At 36.9% G+C, this 14,524-nt stretch overlaps 1 protein-coding gene across 15 annotated transcripts in view; it reads right to left on the reverse strand.

Annotated features, from left to right (window-relative positions):
* Window positions 1–14,524, reverse strand: part of MLLT10 (MLLT10 histone lysine methyltransferase DOT1L cofactor) — a 227,379-nt gene that overhangs the window by 59,195 nt on the left and 153,660 nt on the right. For 13 of the 15 annotated variants that reach the window (XM_021666314.2, XM_064368366.1, XM_064368364.1 and 10 more), the window contains 3 exons: window positions 13,259–13,828; window positions 3,465–3,509; window positions 2,582–2,614 (listed from right to left, as the gene is read on the reverse strand). In XM_021666314.2, the coding sequence (XP_021521989.1) occupies window positions 2,582–2,614; window positions 3,465–3,509; window positions 13,259–13,828 (648 nt within the window). The remainder of the gene's footprint in view (window positions 1–2,581; window positions 2,615–3,464; window positions 3,510–13,258; window positions 13,829–14,524) is intronic. The other 2 variants (XM_021666331.2, XM_064368365.1) reach the window with 2 other exon arrangements.

Here is a 14,524-nt window from a genome sequence, read left to right on the forward strand (position 1 = left end):
TCAGAGTTGTACTGGAATTTGGAGATGGAGGAAATGTGAAGTGTTGTTTAATGGCTACCAAGTACCCCTCGTTCTGTGGCAACAGAGTTTCAGTTTTACAAGATGAAAAAGTTATCCAAACTGGGCGTACAACAAGGTGAATATACTGAACACCCCTACAAAACGTAAGAATTATGTGTTATGCTAACACTTGGCCAGGGATGGTGGCTCATGCCTATTATCCCAGCCTCCTTTGGGAGGCTGAGATGGGACAATTGTTTGAGCCTGAGAGTTCAAAACTGCAGCGAGTTATGATCACACCACTGTACCCCAGCTTGGGAGACAGAGCAAGACACTGTCTCAAAAAACAAACAGGCTGGGAGCGGTGGCTCACACCTGGAATCCCAGCACTTTAAGAGGCTGAGGCGGGTGGATCACCTGAGATCAGGAATTCAAGACCAGCCTGACCAACATGGAGAAACTCCATCTCTACTAAAAATAAAATAAAATAAAATAAAATAAAAAATAAGCCAGGCATGGTGGCACATGCCTGTAATTCCAGCTACTTGGGAGGCTGAGGCAGGAGAATTGCTTGAACATGGGAGATGGAGGTTGCGGTGAGCCGATATCACACCACTACACTCCAGGATGGGCAACAAGAGTGAAACTCCCATCTCAAACACACACACACACACACGCACATGCACTCACACACTGAGCAAAACTCCATCTCTCACACACACACACACAGTGAGCCAATATCACGCCATTACCCTCCAACCTGGGCAACAAGAGCGAAACTCCAATTCACACACATACACACACTCTCTCTCTCTCTCTTTCTCTCTCTTTAAAGAAAAATAAAGAGATAGAAAAGCTAACAGAGAAAACACAGTACCAATTTTTCCAATGAAGTCTAAGAGACTCTCCCTCAATTGCCCACAGGCTGAACATCATTCACTAGGTGTCAATCCTACACTTGTACTTTCAATGAAAAATATAAATCCATTACATTGCTTCCCAGGATGTCTACTTTCTTTTAATCCTAAATATACTTTTTAAAGACGTTTAGGATTGAAGAATTAAAGAACAATTATAAATTTACCTATGCAAACTGAAGATGATGTTAAACATCTTCAGCTTTTATAATTCTCTACCAAAGAACAGTAACATGTTTATTTTATTTTCAGGGATGCTGCCAATCCCTTTCCCCTGTAGATACCTAGTGTTGAGGGACTCCTTGTTATCTAGAGTATTCATTATCCAAGCTTCTGCAGGCATAGGATGCATAGAGAGGCAAGAATTATAAATCTACTAATTAATAAAATAGTAACTTATAAAATAAGCTTCCCACCCTAACAACCCACACTCTAAAAGCAACAGGAGTGTCTATGCCTACTCACTATGCCATTAGTCTCTTGCTGGCTGTTGATACTGTAAACATCTGACAATAAAATCCAAACAAAACTGCTAATTAAACTATATTAGCAAAATATGCAAGATTTCATGAAGTTAATTAAAATCTGCTTGGAATCACATAAACAGTCTTGAACAAAAGAGATCAGTTAATAACTGAAAAAGAAAAATCAACAAAGTTGACACTAGCCTCAAAATAAGAATTTTTGAACATCAAAGGAATAAGGAAGGTCCTTAGGGGAAACTGAAGAAAGCCTCAAACATTTTTTGCAAGAATAATCTTCATTATAATTACATTGCAAAAGTAAAAAATGATAGTATTTGCTTTATATGCTGATTTCAGAACCCAATGCAGCAAAAAATACAACACCACTGTAAAAAACCTGGTCCCAGCAGGGTGCGGTGGCTCACGCCTGTAATCCCAGCATTTTGGGAGGCCAACGTGGGTGGATCACAAAGTCAGGAGTTCAAGACCAGCTTGCCCAGCATGGTGAAACCCCATCTCTACTAAAGACACAAAAAATTAGTCGGATGTGGTGGTGCGTGTTTGTAATTCCAGCTACTTGGGAGGCTCAGGAAGGAGAATTGCTTGAACCTGGGAGGTGGAGGTTGCAAACGTGAGCCAAGATTGCACCACTGCACTCCAGCCTGGGTGACAGAGCGAGACTCCATCTCCAAAAAAATGAAAACAAACAAATTATAACAACCTGGTCCCAAACTAGATGTAATTTAAAAGCCTATCTTCCATTTTATTCATTACATGGAATACAGGAGTAAAATAATAAAAGTATTCTACATATTAACAAACCCAAATTCTAAAAAAATAAAATTCATATTCCAAGCAAATTCTTCACGTAGGTACCAATTACCACCTGCACAGGTAAGAGAAAGCTCAAAAGAACTGGAAAAACTATTTGTAAAAGTAAAAAGACTTTCAGAAACTTAAAACACTATTATCATTTTGTCTTAAAAAGAAACAACAAAGCCAAACTTATGAACCATATTGACCTATCATCCTCTTATTGGCAAACTACAAACATTTTTCACTAAGGTGCTCAACAATTGACACACTGCAGCACTGGATTTCATCTAATCAACAGAACATGCTAGCTTTCAATCGAGATTCTCTACAAAAGGCAACCTTTGTGATAAATGAACCACCAGAGAAGATTCTAATAAAACTTACCATTGTGTATTGCATTCAGCAACTCTGAGAACGCTTTTAAGTAAGGAAAAAAGGACTTCAGGTTAAGATCATTCTCAAACACACAAAAGAAATACATAGGCATAGACTGAATTAGTATAATAAAATTTCAGTATGTCTATCATGTATCATTGTTTGAGTCATTAAAACTGCAAGCTTGGCTCCGTTTTTACATCGTATAAACTTTTAAATATTGTATTCCACTTGCTAACATATTACCAACTAAACTGAGATAATATGTTAGAAACATTGTCATGACAATAATTTCCTTAGTAATAAATATATATTTCAAATCACTTTTTAAAAGACAATTATGTCAATGTAATGTCTTGCTAAAAGTGAGTCACTATAGGATGCAATTCTATATAGGTAAATTTGCGTTAGTGCACACTTAACAATATTTATTATAAAGAAAAACCTCATTATATCATCTAACCCTATCAAATATTCTAATTTCCTCAGGTTCAGTATAAGAAAGCCTTAGCACACGTAGAGAACTAATCAAGAAAGCCACCTAAGTGCAAATACACAAATATTGGAAAATTATATTAAGAATAGAAAACAAAATGCTAGAAAAAAAACAAAAAACATTATTTCAACAAGGAGAAGTCACAATTCTGCAATGGAAGCACCAAATTAAAAGACCAACAATAATTAAAATTTGTCCACAATTTGACTGTAATATGGATCCACAACAAGACAAAGCAGAATGTTACCTTTGCAGGAGAAAAATATCTATTCAATTAAGAAAAACTTGCACTTGGAAAATTAAAATTTAGAGGTTCAGAGGTGGCATAACATACTAGAAAAAGCACTAGAATAGGAGTCAAAAAGCCTGGGTTATCAACCCAGTCTGATAACTTACTAGTTGGTGGACAAGCCCCATCATGCCGATACTGCATGGAAATTTCTGTTGAGAAGGAGGAAAAAGGAAATCAGTGAAGAAAATGCCAATGACTCAAAAAAAAAAAAAAAAAAAAAAGCCAGAAAAATGGAGGGAAATTCACCTAAAAGTGTAGTTAAGTAGGCCAACCAGAATTTCAAAAACAAAAATTGTAAGCTAGTAATTGGGATGTGAGGGGTAGGAGGACCAAATGTGATAGAATTCTCACAAGTCTTAATAGGAATGTGTTTACATAGTAAGGAAAAGACATAAAGACTTACAATTGAATCTATGTAACAAGTGTCTGAGAATAAAAGGCTTCATTAATGGGAGAAATGATTAGCAACATGACACACTAATATGTTTTAGATCTTTTTTTTTTTTTTTTTTTTGAGACAAGTTTCACTCTGTCACTCAGGATGGAGTGCACTGGCACAATCTTGGCTCACTGCAACCTCTGCCTCCTGGGTTCAAGTGATTCTCCCACCTCAGCCTCCCAAATAGCTGGGACTACAGATGCATGCTACCATGCCCAACTAATTTTTGTATTTTCATTAGAGACGGAGTTTCACCATGTTGGCCAGGCTTGTCTGGAACGTCTGACTTCTAGTGATCTGTTTGCCTTGACCTCCCAAAGTGCTGGGATTACAAACGTGAGACACCGCGCCAGGACTAGGTAATTCATTAGATGGAAAGAGTTTACCAAAAATATTTGAATACTGTTTTCACATGAAAATCACAATTTAAGTATGATAATTATTTAGTTGATATAGGAGCATAAATACATTATGACTTATACAGCAGCATAAAACACATTAAGTTACACTTGGCTCACTTTCTTGAATCATTCATTTTAAGAAAGATAGCTGGGTGCAGTGGCTCACGCCATCCCAGCACTTTGGGAAGCCAAGGTGGGCAGATCACTTGAGGTCAGGAGTTTGAGACCAGCCTGGCCAATGTGGTGAAACCCCGTCTCTACTAAAAACACAAAAATTAGCCAGGCATGGTGGTACATGTCTGTAATCCCAGCTACTGAGAAGCTAAGGAATGAGAATCGCTTGAACCTGGGAGACAGAGGTTGCAGTGAGCCGAGATAATGCCACTGCATTCCAGCCTGAGCAACAGAGCAAGACTTGGTTTCAAAAAAATAAAGAAAAGAGAAAGATAACAAATGAATTAAGCCATTATTACTCTTACTATTTTACTCCACCCAAATGAGAACAGAGGGTGCAGAGAACAAAGCAATAAAACAATGATAAAAGTAAAATCTGCTCAGAATATGAGAAATTAATTTCTATATGGCTTTCTAAGGGAAAAATAATTGATAAAACTAGGACCAAGGCTGTGACTCAAAGGACATGGGTTTGCTAATCCTGGAAACAACTGGTATTCCCTGTGGCTAACACTGTTGGCAAAAATTTTTTAAAGGAGGGATACCTGGGAATTCTGTGGATATTAGTTAACCAAAAACACAGCCCCTAGGAACAGCATGTACTAAAGAGTGCCCAGGAAATCATCACTAACACATCTGCCCACTATCTACCTCAAAAGTCTAGTCTTAATTTGAGTTAGAAGACAAAGCAAGGCAGAACAAGCCAGAACTCACTTGTAATCATTGTAATTTTAAAAAAATATTTTATATTAGACACTGTTTTTGAAAATCATACATTTACTCCTCTTCAGAATAATCATCTAGAAACAGTGTAGGCTGTGGTATAAGTCCTTTCCAGATCACACTTGAAAGTGAGACACAGTAGAAAGTTCTCTGCCTTAATGCCACATTACAAATTTAATATAAGTGACATTTTTCAAGGGAGGTGGAGGCTACTGAATAGACTGACATACCACATTACAAAGAAATGGTAGCTGTTTGGAATGGTGCCAAAAATAATAAAGGACACTTAGATAAGCAGAATTTTCTCAAGGGGGAAAAACTGGAGTATGTCCATTCTGATCTAGTGCTTTTCTAGAAAGATGGCCATGATATAGGGCCAGTAAATACTCAAATCAATAGACTAATACAAAGGCTGGGTGCTGTGGCTCATGCCTATAATCCTAGCACTTTGGCCAAGAGAGGAGGATCACTTGAAGCCAAGAGTCTGAAACCAGCCTGAGCAACATAAAGAAACATCATCTCTCCAAAAAAACTTTAAGCACATCTGTAGTCCTAGGTACTCAAGAGGCTAAGGTGGGAGGACTTCCTGAGCCCTGGACTTCAAGGTTGCAGTGAACTGTGATCATGCCACTGTACTCCAGCCTGGGTGACAGAGCAAGACCCTGTCTTTAAAAAAAAAGAAGACCAAAACAAAATCAGGGAATTTTCTGAGAAGCAAATTCCAACGTATATCCTGGTCACAGCAGTATGTAATGTTCTATGCAATTTTCATTTATGACCCAATTTAATCAATGTATATAATCAAGATTCTCAGTCATTAAGATTGATTTGAATCATGCTAAATGCACCTACTCCTTAGTCTACATTACCTTAAACAGTAACTACGGTTGAGAGTTTATTGGACTAATATCTGTACTTTTACGATTCCTCTGTTTATAGAATAATTGTCTATTCCTAATTAAAATATTTTACCAGAGAAAGAATTCTCAGTTTTATTTTACCAACCTAAACAGATATTATATTAATAGGATATGTTTCATAAGATCTGTGATAATTATAAGGGCTCAAGTTAAAATTTCACAATCTTCATATTTCAGTAGAAGCCAGAAAAATCCTTCTCTTGATCCTTTTATATTAACAACCTATCTCTATGAAATCAATCACAACCAAAGGACTGCTTTGCCAAAATCTTTGTGGCTTTTATCACCACTAATGAATTTCAGCACTGAAATGGATTTTAAGTGTCTTCTTAGAAAGTTGTAGGAGAGGCCAGGAGCAGTGGCTCACGCCTGTAATCCCAACACTTGAGGAGGCTGAGGTTGCGGGTGGATCACCTGAGGTCAGGAGTTTGAGCAAGACCAGCCTAGCCAATGTGGTGAGTCTGGCTCTATCACCCAGGCTAGAATACAGTGGTGCAATCTCAGCTCACTGCAACCTCTGCCTCAGCCTCCAGAGGAGCTGGGATTACAGATGCCCGCCACCACACCGTGCTAATTTTTTTATTTTTAGTAGAGACAGGGTTTCACCACGTTGGCCAGGCTGCTCTTGCTGGAACTCCTGACCTCAGGTGATCCACCCACCTCAGCCTCCCAAAGTGCTGGGATTACAGGTGTGAGCCACTGTGCCTGGCCAAAACAAAGAATAAAAATAAATTAATAAAAAATTTACTTTCTTAGCGCTCATGATACTCAAAGGAAATGCTCATTGGAGCAATTTGGGTTTCAGATTTTCAGATTAGGGATGCTCAGCTGGTAAGTATATATAATGTAAGCACTTCAAAATCCCAAAATAATCTGAAATTCCAAACGCTTATGGTCTCAAGCATTTTGAAGAAAGTTTACTCGACCTGTACTTTGAAAGGACACAGTACGCCCCAAGAAAGGAAGTCAATGCTAAACCATCAACCCCTTGCAATTTGACTTCTTTATGCCTAGTGTTCCATTAGTGGAACACCAAGCTTGTGGGAGTTATTTATGTCCTACTGCTCAAGGTCGTCACTAAGGTCTGATTTTTCACACACACACACACACACACACACACACACACACACACTGCAACTCCAGCATAAATGGGTTAACGAATATCAGATTTTTCTCAGAGAAAATAACAAGATGGTTTTGGTGAAGGAAAAAATGTTCTCAACTTTCCATTTAGTAAACCATAAATTTTTGTAATGTGGAAAAGATAAATAGCAAAGAGGAAAAGGACAGATTGTCAACTCTTCCAAACACTGTTTTTGATGTTTCAAAAGACCCCATGCCTAACTGTCAGAATCCAAAAGAATGTACATAGGAAAGAAAAGAGTAACAACATCTTATAAACCCCAAATTTACAACCTTTAGAAATGACTTTTTAAAACACACTATTTTTCCATTTTGTATAAGTCACTGTAAAACAGGCCATTTATCAGAATACACTTCAATCCATAACAAAAATTTTACAATCTAAACTCTGAATCAAATATTTTATAGGTGTTTTCTGGACTTCCACTCTAATTTGACCTAGGGTTCCCAGAAAAAAACACATTCTGCTACAATTTGAACATGTCATGAGAGAATTTTGGTTACTATTAAAACTAATGCTTTTAGGTAGTAATTTCAAGAGGGAATCACAATATTAGAACCTGATTCTACTCCTGTTTTACATCCTAGTTATAAGGGAGAAATAACATCAACAGGAGCCGTCCTATTTCACAAGGCTGTTCCAAGGAACAAATCAGAGAGTAACTAAAGAGTTCTTAAGAAACTGTTAAGTGTGCTCAAATATAAGAGATTATATTAGCATTGCTATAAGCTGAATGAATTTGTTTTCTTTCCATTAATGAAATTCTTTAATAATGGTAACTGGCCAAAATTAAGTCCAGAACAGTTATTTTAAGAAAAAGATGATTAGTTTATCAGTCTGATTTCTTCAGCCTGGCATTCATCTCTCCATTAACCCATCCTACCCTATCAACATTACCTTCACAGTGCCACAAAAACAAGCCTCTTGTTCTTATTGGAATTTTTCCTCAAACAAATCTTTACTTTCTTTTCAGGTATTATTGCTGGCCTTCGGTTTCAGCCTACTTTAAAGTACATTTCAATCTCTTCATGATCTTTTCCAACTTAATAGTACTTCTCATCATAAACTAGTAAAATAAATACCACATGAAAAGCTTTACAAATAATTTGTCTTACAACTTATCTATAAACAATAGGATGTATAAAATCATACAGGATACTACTAACCACATGACATACACTCATGAGAATACTAAAGGTATTCATTCATTTTTTAAAAAGATGCTTAACATTTACTGTGTTCAAAGCACTGTGCTGGAAGTGGGGATACAGTGGTGAGTGTCAGAAACAGCCCCTAGCCTCAGGAGTTAGTATTACAGTGAATGTTACAGTTTAACCAACAGGTGCTTACAAAGGTCATCTTCATCATTACTAAATTATTAACCCATCATTCAAGAAAGTCAATCTTAAGCCAGGCACGGTAGCTCACGCCTGTAATCCCAGCACTTTGGGAGGCTGAGGTGGGTGGATCACCTGAGGTCAGGAGTTCAAGATCAGCCTGGTCAACACAGTGAAACCCCGTCTTTAAAAAAAAAAAAAAAGAAAGTCAATCTTATAAAAAGAGCATTGTGAAAAATAACTTGAGATCATGTAATATATAACACAGCTGTTTTCTGTATCTGTGGGATGCCACATCTGGGGATTCAACCAACCATGTATAGGAAATATTTGGAGAAGGAGGGGCACAGTGGCTAATGCCTATAAATCCCAGCACTTTGGGAGGCCAAGGCAGGCAGATCACAAGGTCAAGATATCGAAACCATCTTGGCCAACACAGTGAAACCCTATCTCTACTACAAATGCAAAAATTAGCCGTGTGTGGTGGTGCACGCCTGTAATCCCAGCTACTCGAGAGGCTGAGGCAGGAGAATCGCTTGAACCCGTGAGGCGGAGGTTGCAGTGAGCCAAGATCACACCATTGCACAAAGCGAGACTCCATCTCGAAGAAAAAAAAAAGAAAATATTTAGAGGAAAAAGATTGAGTCTGTACTGAATGTGTACAGACTTTTTCTCGTGTCATGATTCCCTAAGCAATATAGTATAACAACTACTTACATAGCACCTACATAATATTAGGTATAGTAAGTAATCTAGAAATGAATGATTTAAGCACATCAGAAGACATGCATACGTTATGTGAAAATGCTATGACATTTTATAACAGGAACTTGAGCATCTTGGACTTTGGTATTTAAATTTGCAGGAGGTCCTGAAACCAATTCCCCATCGATGCCAAGGGATGACTGTATACATTTTCTCCTTTCTACTTATTTATTATATGGGGGAAAGCTTCTTGTTTCCACAATTACTAAATTATTTCTCAATTTCAAATTAGTCCAAAGGAAAAATTAACTTTTCATACCAATAGGCAATATTATTGCTGAAAGTTAAATTATAGGTTCAGATTTTTTCAGGGATCTCTTTGCTTAAAGTATGACTGACACTAGTGTGGTATTAGTCCCTTATAAGCAAACATTTGTTGAACTGTGTAATTAAGCAGCCCTGGACCCCGGGAAAATGCATATCTCCATCACTTAAAACCTATGAGAATTCTGCCTCAGTTTCTTGTCCTATATAATAATACTTAATACTTCTAAAGTGCTTAACACGGTATGTGGCACATACTCAGTGTTCATCAGCAGTTAGCAATTCTTGTCATGATTAAAGCAATGTAATTCCTAAATATTCATGGCATGAAGCCAAGCCTCTTCTAGTTAAGGATATACTTTTTACTATTATCAATAAGAAAATGCTCTGGCTGGATGCAGTGGCTCATGCCTGTAATCCCAGTACTTTGGGAGGCCACGGCGGGCAGATCATGAAGTCAGGAGATCGAGACTATCCTGGACAATATAGTGAAGTCCCGTCTCTACTAAAATAAAAAAAAAAATTAGCCAGGCGTGGTAGCACACGCCTGTAATCCCAGCTACTTGGGAGGCTGAGGTAGGGGAACTGCTTGAACTGGGAGGCAGAGGTTGCAGTGAGCCAATATTGCACTACTCCACTCTAGCCTGGCGACAAAGCAAAACTTGGTCTCAAGAAAACAAAAAAAAGAGAGAGAGAAAAGAAAATGTTGTACACTAAGTCCTAAAATATTTATTAACATAAAACTAAAGACTATACCTCAAATAGTTTTCAATAATCTTATTCCATAATTATAGCTTTAAAAGACATATAAAATCTTCAGGGTAATTTTTTTTTTCTTTGAGACAGTCTTGCTCTGTCTTCCAAGTTGAAGTGCAGTGGTGTGATCTTGGCTCACCGCAACCTCTGCTTCTCAGATTCAATCGATTCTCCTCCCTCAGCCTCCAGAGTAGCTGGGATTACAGGCACCCACCACTTGTAGTAGAGATGGTTCTTCACCATGTTGGCCAGACTGATCTCAAACTCCTAGCCTCAGGTGATCTGCCCACCTTGGCCTCCCAAAGTACTGGGATTACAGGTGTGTCACCACGCCTGGCCCCAGAGTAATTTTTAAACACAACTTTAAAAAAAATTCTTGGCAGATAAATTTCTTAGGTCATTTATTTTTGTGAACTAACACTTTAAAATATTTTCTATACAAGGTTGGTTGAATCCCCAGATGTGGAATCCCACAGATACAGAAAACAACTGTATTATATATTACATTATCTCAAGTTATTTTTCACAATGCTCTTTTTATAAGATTGACTTTCTTGAATGATGGGTTAATAATTTAGTAATGATGAAGATGACCTTTGTAAGCACCTGTTGGTTAAACTATAACATTCACTGTAATACTAACTCTTGAGGGTAGGGGCTGTTTCTGACATTCACGACTGTATCCCCACTTCCAGAACAGTGCTTCGAACATAGTAAATGTTAAGCATTTACTATTCCTCAAACCTAACATCTTCCCAGATCTGTAACAGATAGGAAAATATTTTCAGGGATGTAAATCAATATCTTATTAATTTGAAGATGTGTTTAAATAAGCATTCAAATAAAATTTCTGAAATTTAGAAATTCCCAGACAATGCTTCAAAACTATAGAAAATCAGTAAAGAAGTTTCTCCACAAAAGCAAATTTAGGCTTTATTTTCTCAGTAAGGTACACATGTGATTACTATGCCTCTTGCTAAAAGTGAAGAGAAATTTAATTTTTTTTCTGATTAAATTGGTCTAAATGTACTTTTTGTGACAAGGGGGCTTACTGCTAAGCCCTTCTAGTCTCAAAGGAAACATGTAAATAAAAGCATACGTTCAAATATGCAATATACTTAAATCTTTCTATGAACTTCTTTCTCACTGCAATTTATGTATATTATTCACCTCTAAAATAGTGATCCTCAACTAGAAGTAGTTTTGGTCCCCTGGACACATTTAACATATCAAATAATGTCTGGAGACATTTTTTATTCCTACTATGGGAAGAGGAAGTGTGATGATGCTCTTGGCCTCTAGGGGGAAGGAACTGGGGATTCTGGTAAATATCCTGGAATACACAGGGTAACACTACACAGACTTGTCCCATCCAAACTGTCAATAATGCTAAGATTAATAAATCCTGCTCTAGAACAACTGAACAACTCTTAATGCTTCTATAGATTCCACTCATTTCTGAATACAAAGAAACTCCTGGCTATGTTATCTTGGGCATCTTATTTTACCTTTCAAAGCCTCAGTTTTACCAGTTGTAAAATGGGGACATTTTATAACTGTTGTTAAATGAGATAATAAAATATTAACAGAACCTGGCACATAACAAAGGACAGTTATAGTTACTATTTCTCACATCTGACCATTACATATGCTCTTTTCTCTCTTGGAGTGGTCTATTTTATGTTTACTGAAGTTAGTACTGTCTATTCGCAACCATAAAAACAACCTAAAATTTTTTATTTATAAAACATACACAAACGTTCTCCATTAAATTGTATCATTTTTCCATACCATTTCCTACCTACACTTGCCACCAACTAACAGAATACAACCCATAATAATTTATCTTAGCTAAATTCTCGTTATTTCAACAATCAGAAATCTAAAACTAAAAGAAAGGTTTCAACATTTATTGAAAACCATTTATCTTAAATTCAAGATGCAATTTAAAAGATAAATGCTGACATTTAAGTTAATATCAACTGTTAATGGTCTGTCTAAAAATATGCATTTTGAAGAAATTTTTAAAAATTGAAAATAATATTCATAATACAAATTTCAGGTTACAGAAACATCCCAATGGTGTGAACAACAATGTATATCAACTCACTTGTCTTATAATAAAAATAATCGTGAAATCATGAGGTATACTTGAAAACAAAATGAAATCATTTCAGACATCTCCTGAAATAAAATGTGATTACTACATTCTACAAATTTAAATCATTTATCATTAATATGAAAATGTCCCAGGATAGAGTAACTCAAGTAATATCTGTGTGAGGAACTGGCTGGGTGAGGTGGCTCACGCCGATAAACCCAGCACTTTGGGAGGCCAAGGCAGGTACATCATGAGATCAGGAGTTCAAGACCAGCCTGACCAAGACGGTGAAACCCCATTTCTACTAAAAAATACAAAAATTAGCTGGGCACAGTGACAGGCGCCTGTATTCCCAGCTACTCTAGAGGCTGAGGCAGGAGAATCATTTGAACATGGGCGGCAGAGGTTGCAATGAGCCAAGACTGCGTCACTGTACTCCAGCCTGGGTGACAGTGAGACTCTGTTGGAATCGTTTAGAAAAATGAAGACTAACATTGAAGTTTACAGAAAGGAAGCTCAAAATAAAACAAAAAACACCCTAAATGTAAATTCTGTGTTGGTTTTTTAAAAATGCTGTGCAGGTGAAACAAAAAAAGGAAATAATTTCTAAGTGTTTTGTAAGTAATGAATGACCAACAGCCTAGATTTAATTAAGTAAAATCAAATTAGTGCCAAACATCTTTCCCAAAAACCAAACCATCTAAGACTTTATTTTTGTATTTTCCATTAGGAAATTTAAAAACTGAGAAATTTCACTTTAATTAAATGTCGTTTAGTAATTCCAAGTATTATTGTAACAATAGTTGAAAATGTTTTGAGACAGAAGAAGGGAGGTGGTAGAAGTGAAGGAGAAAAATAATAGGCAAGTCCCTACCTGAACCAACTGGAGAGGAGCCAACACTGAGACTCTGTAAACTTCCATTCCTGAGCAAAGTAGGAGATTTCTGCAGACTAGAGCTTGTTATGCTTCCTGCAGCTGATGCTACAGATGATGTTGGTGAAGCAGAAGAAACTGAGAGATGAGAAACATTCTCTTGATTTTTGTTTCCTTTGGGTCTACCAGGCCCATGTTTACTTTGTTTATTTCCTTTTCTTTTCTTTTCTTTTACAGTTTCTTCTTCTATGCCAGAAGTTTGAGCCCGCTTATATCCTGCTGTAGGAAGGCTGGAATTACCCAAATCTCCAGGTGAATTTTCAAAGCTTTTAGGCTGTGAAATAACAGCTGAGGTTGAAGGGAGGCCAATTAAGGAACTAAAACTATTTACCCCCGCTTCCTGGCTACCAGACTCTCCTTTATGTACATCTTTGGTTGCTGATGACTGTTGGGAGTGAGTGTAACTGTCATTACGCAGATCTGAGTCTGTAAAGCTCAGGAAATCCTGAGGAGACTGCACTGAACTTCCAGAAGATGATTTTACACTGCCTGGAGTTCCTGAAAAATTGCCTGTAGGTAAAAAAAAAAGAGGGGGGAGGGGGTAGAAAAGAGAAAAAATTTGGATGCAAAAGTTCCCATAAGCAGTACACAAGCTATAATCATTAAAGAGAAGAGAGGGTTAAAAAAAATTAACTACAAAACTTAGGACATCTGTATATTAAGATTTAAAAACTTATTACTGAAATCAAATTTATCCCTAAAATTACCTATATTTGTCATTTCATAGATAGTATTAAATATTTACTGTGGAATTGCAAGCTATTAAACAATTATTAAGGTGTAAGATGTGCTTTATTTCACCTACCTTTTGCCACAGCAACATTCCACAATTCTCCCCTAAACACCTCATGTATCGCTGAGGAAGGACTAAAGAACAGTAGTCTCCTTTCTACAGTCATGCAAGAAGACCTGACAAGACTCTCATTTGACTCTAAATATCTAGGGAATTTTTTCAATATTGAAGATATGACTGAAAATGTTCCCAGTACACAGTAAGAACCTAAAGACGTTCCCTAGCTTATGAGTTCTACATTTTAACTTTAAGACAAACCAATGATTGTTATTGTTCAGCTCAATCTACCACAACAGAAAATGGATTTGATAAAATAGTGATCATACGGAATCTAATCTATACCTCACATTTTCCCAATCCATTTCTCAAGGAACTTCATAAAGAAACCAGCCATCATTGCTTATTCTCTCTTT

This window comes from Aotus nancymaae, unplaced genomic scaffold, assembly GCF_030222135.1.
Source record: "Aotus nancymaae isolate 86718 unplaced genomic scaffold, 86718_ANA_hifiasm-v0.15.2.pri h1tg000077l, whole genome shotgun sequence".
NCBI lineage: Eukaryota > Metazoa > Chordata > Mammalia > Primates > Aotidae > Aotus > Aotus nancymaae.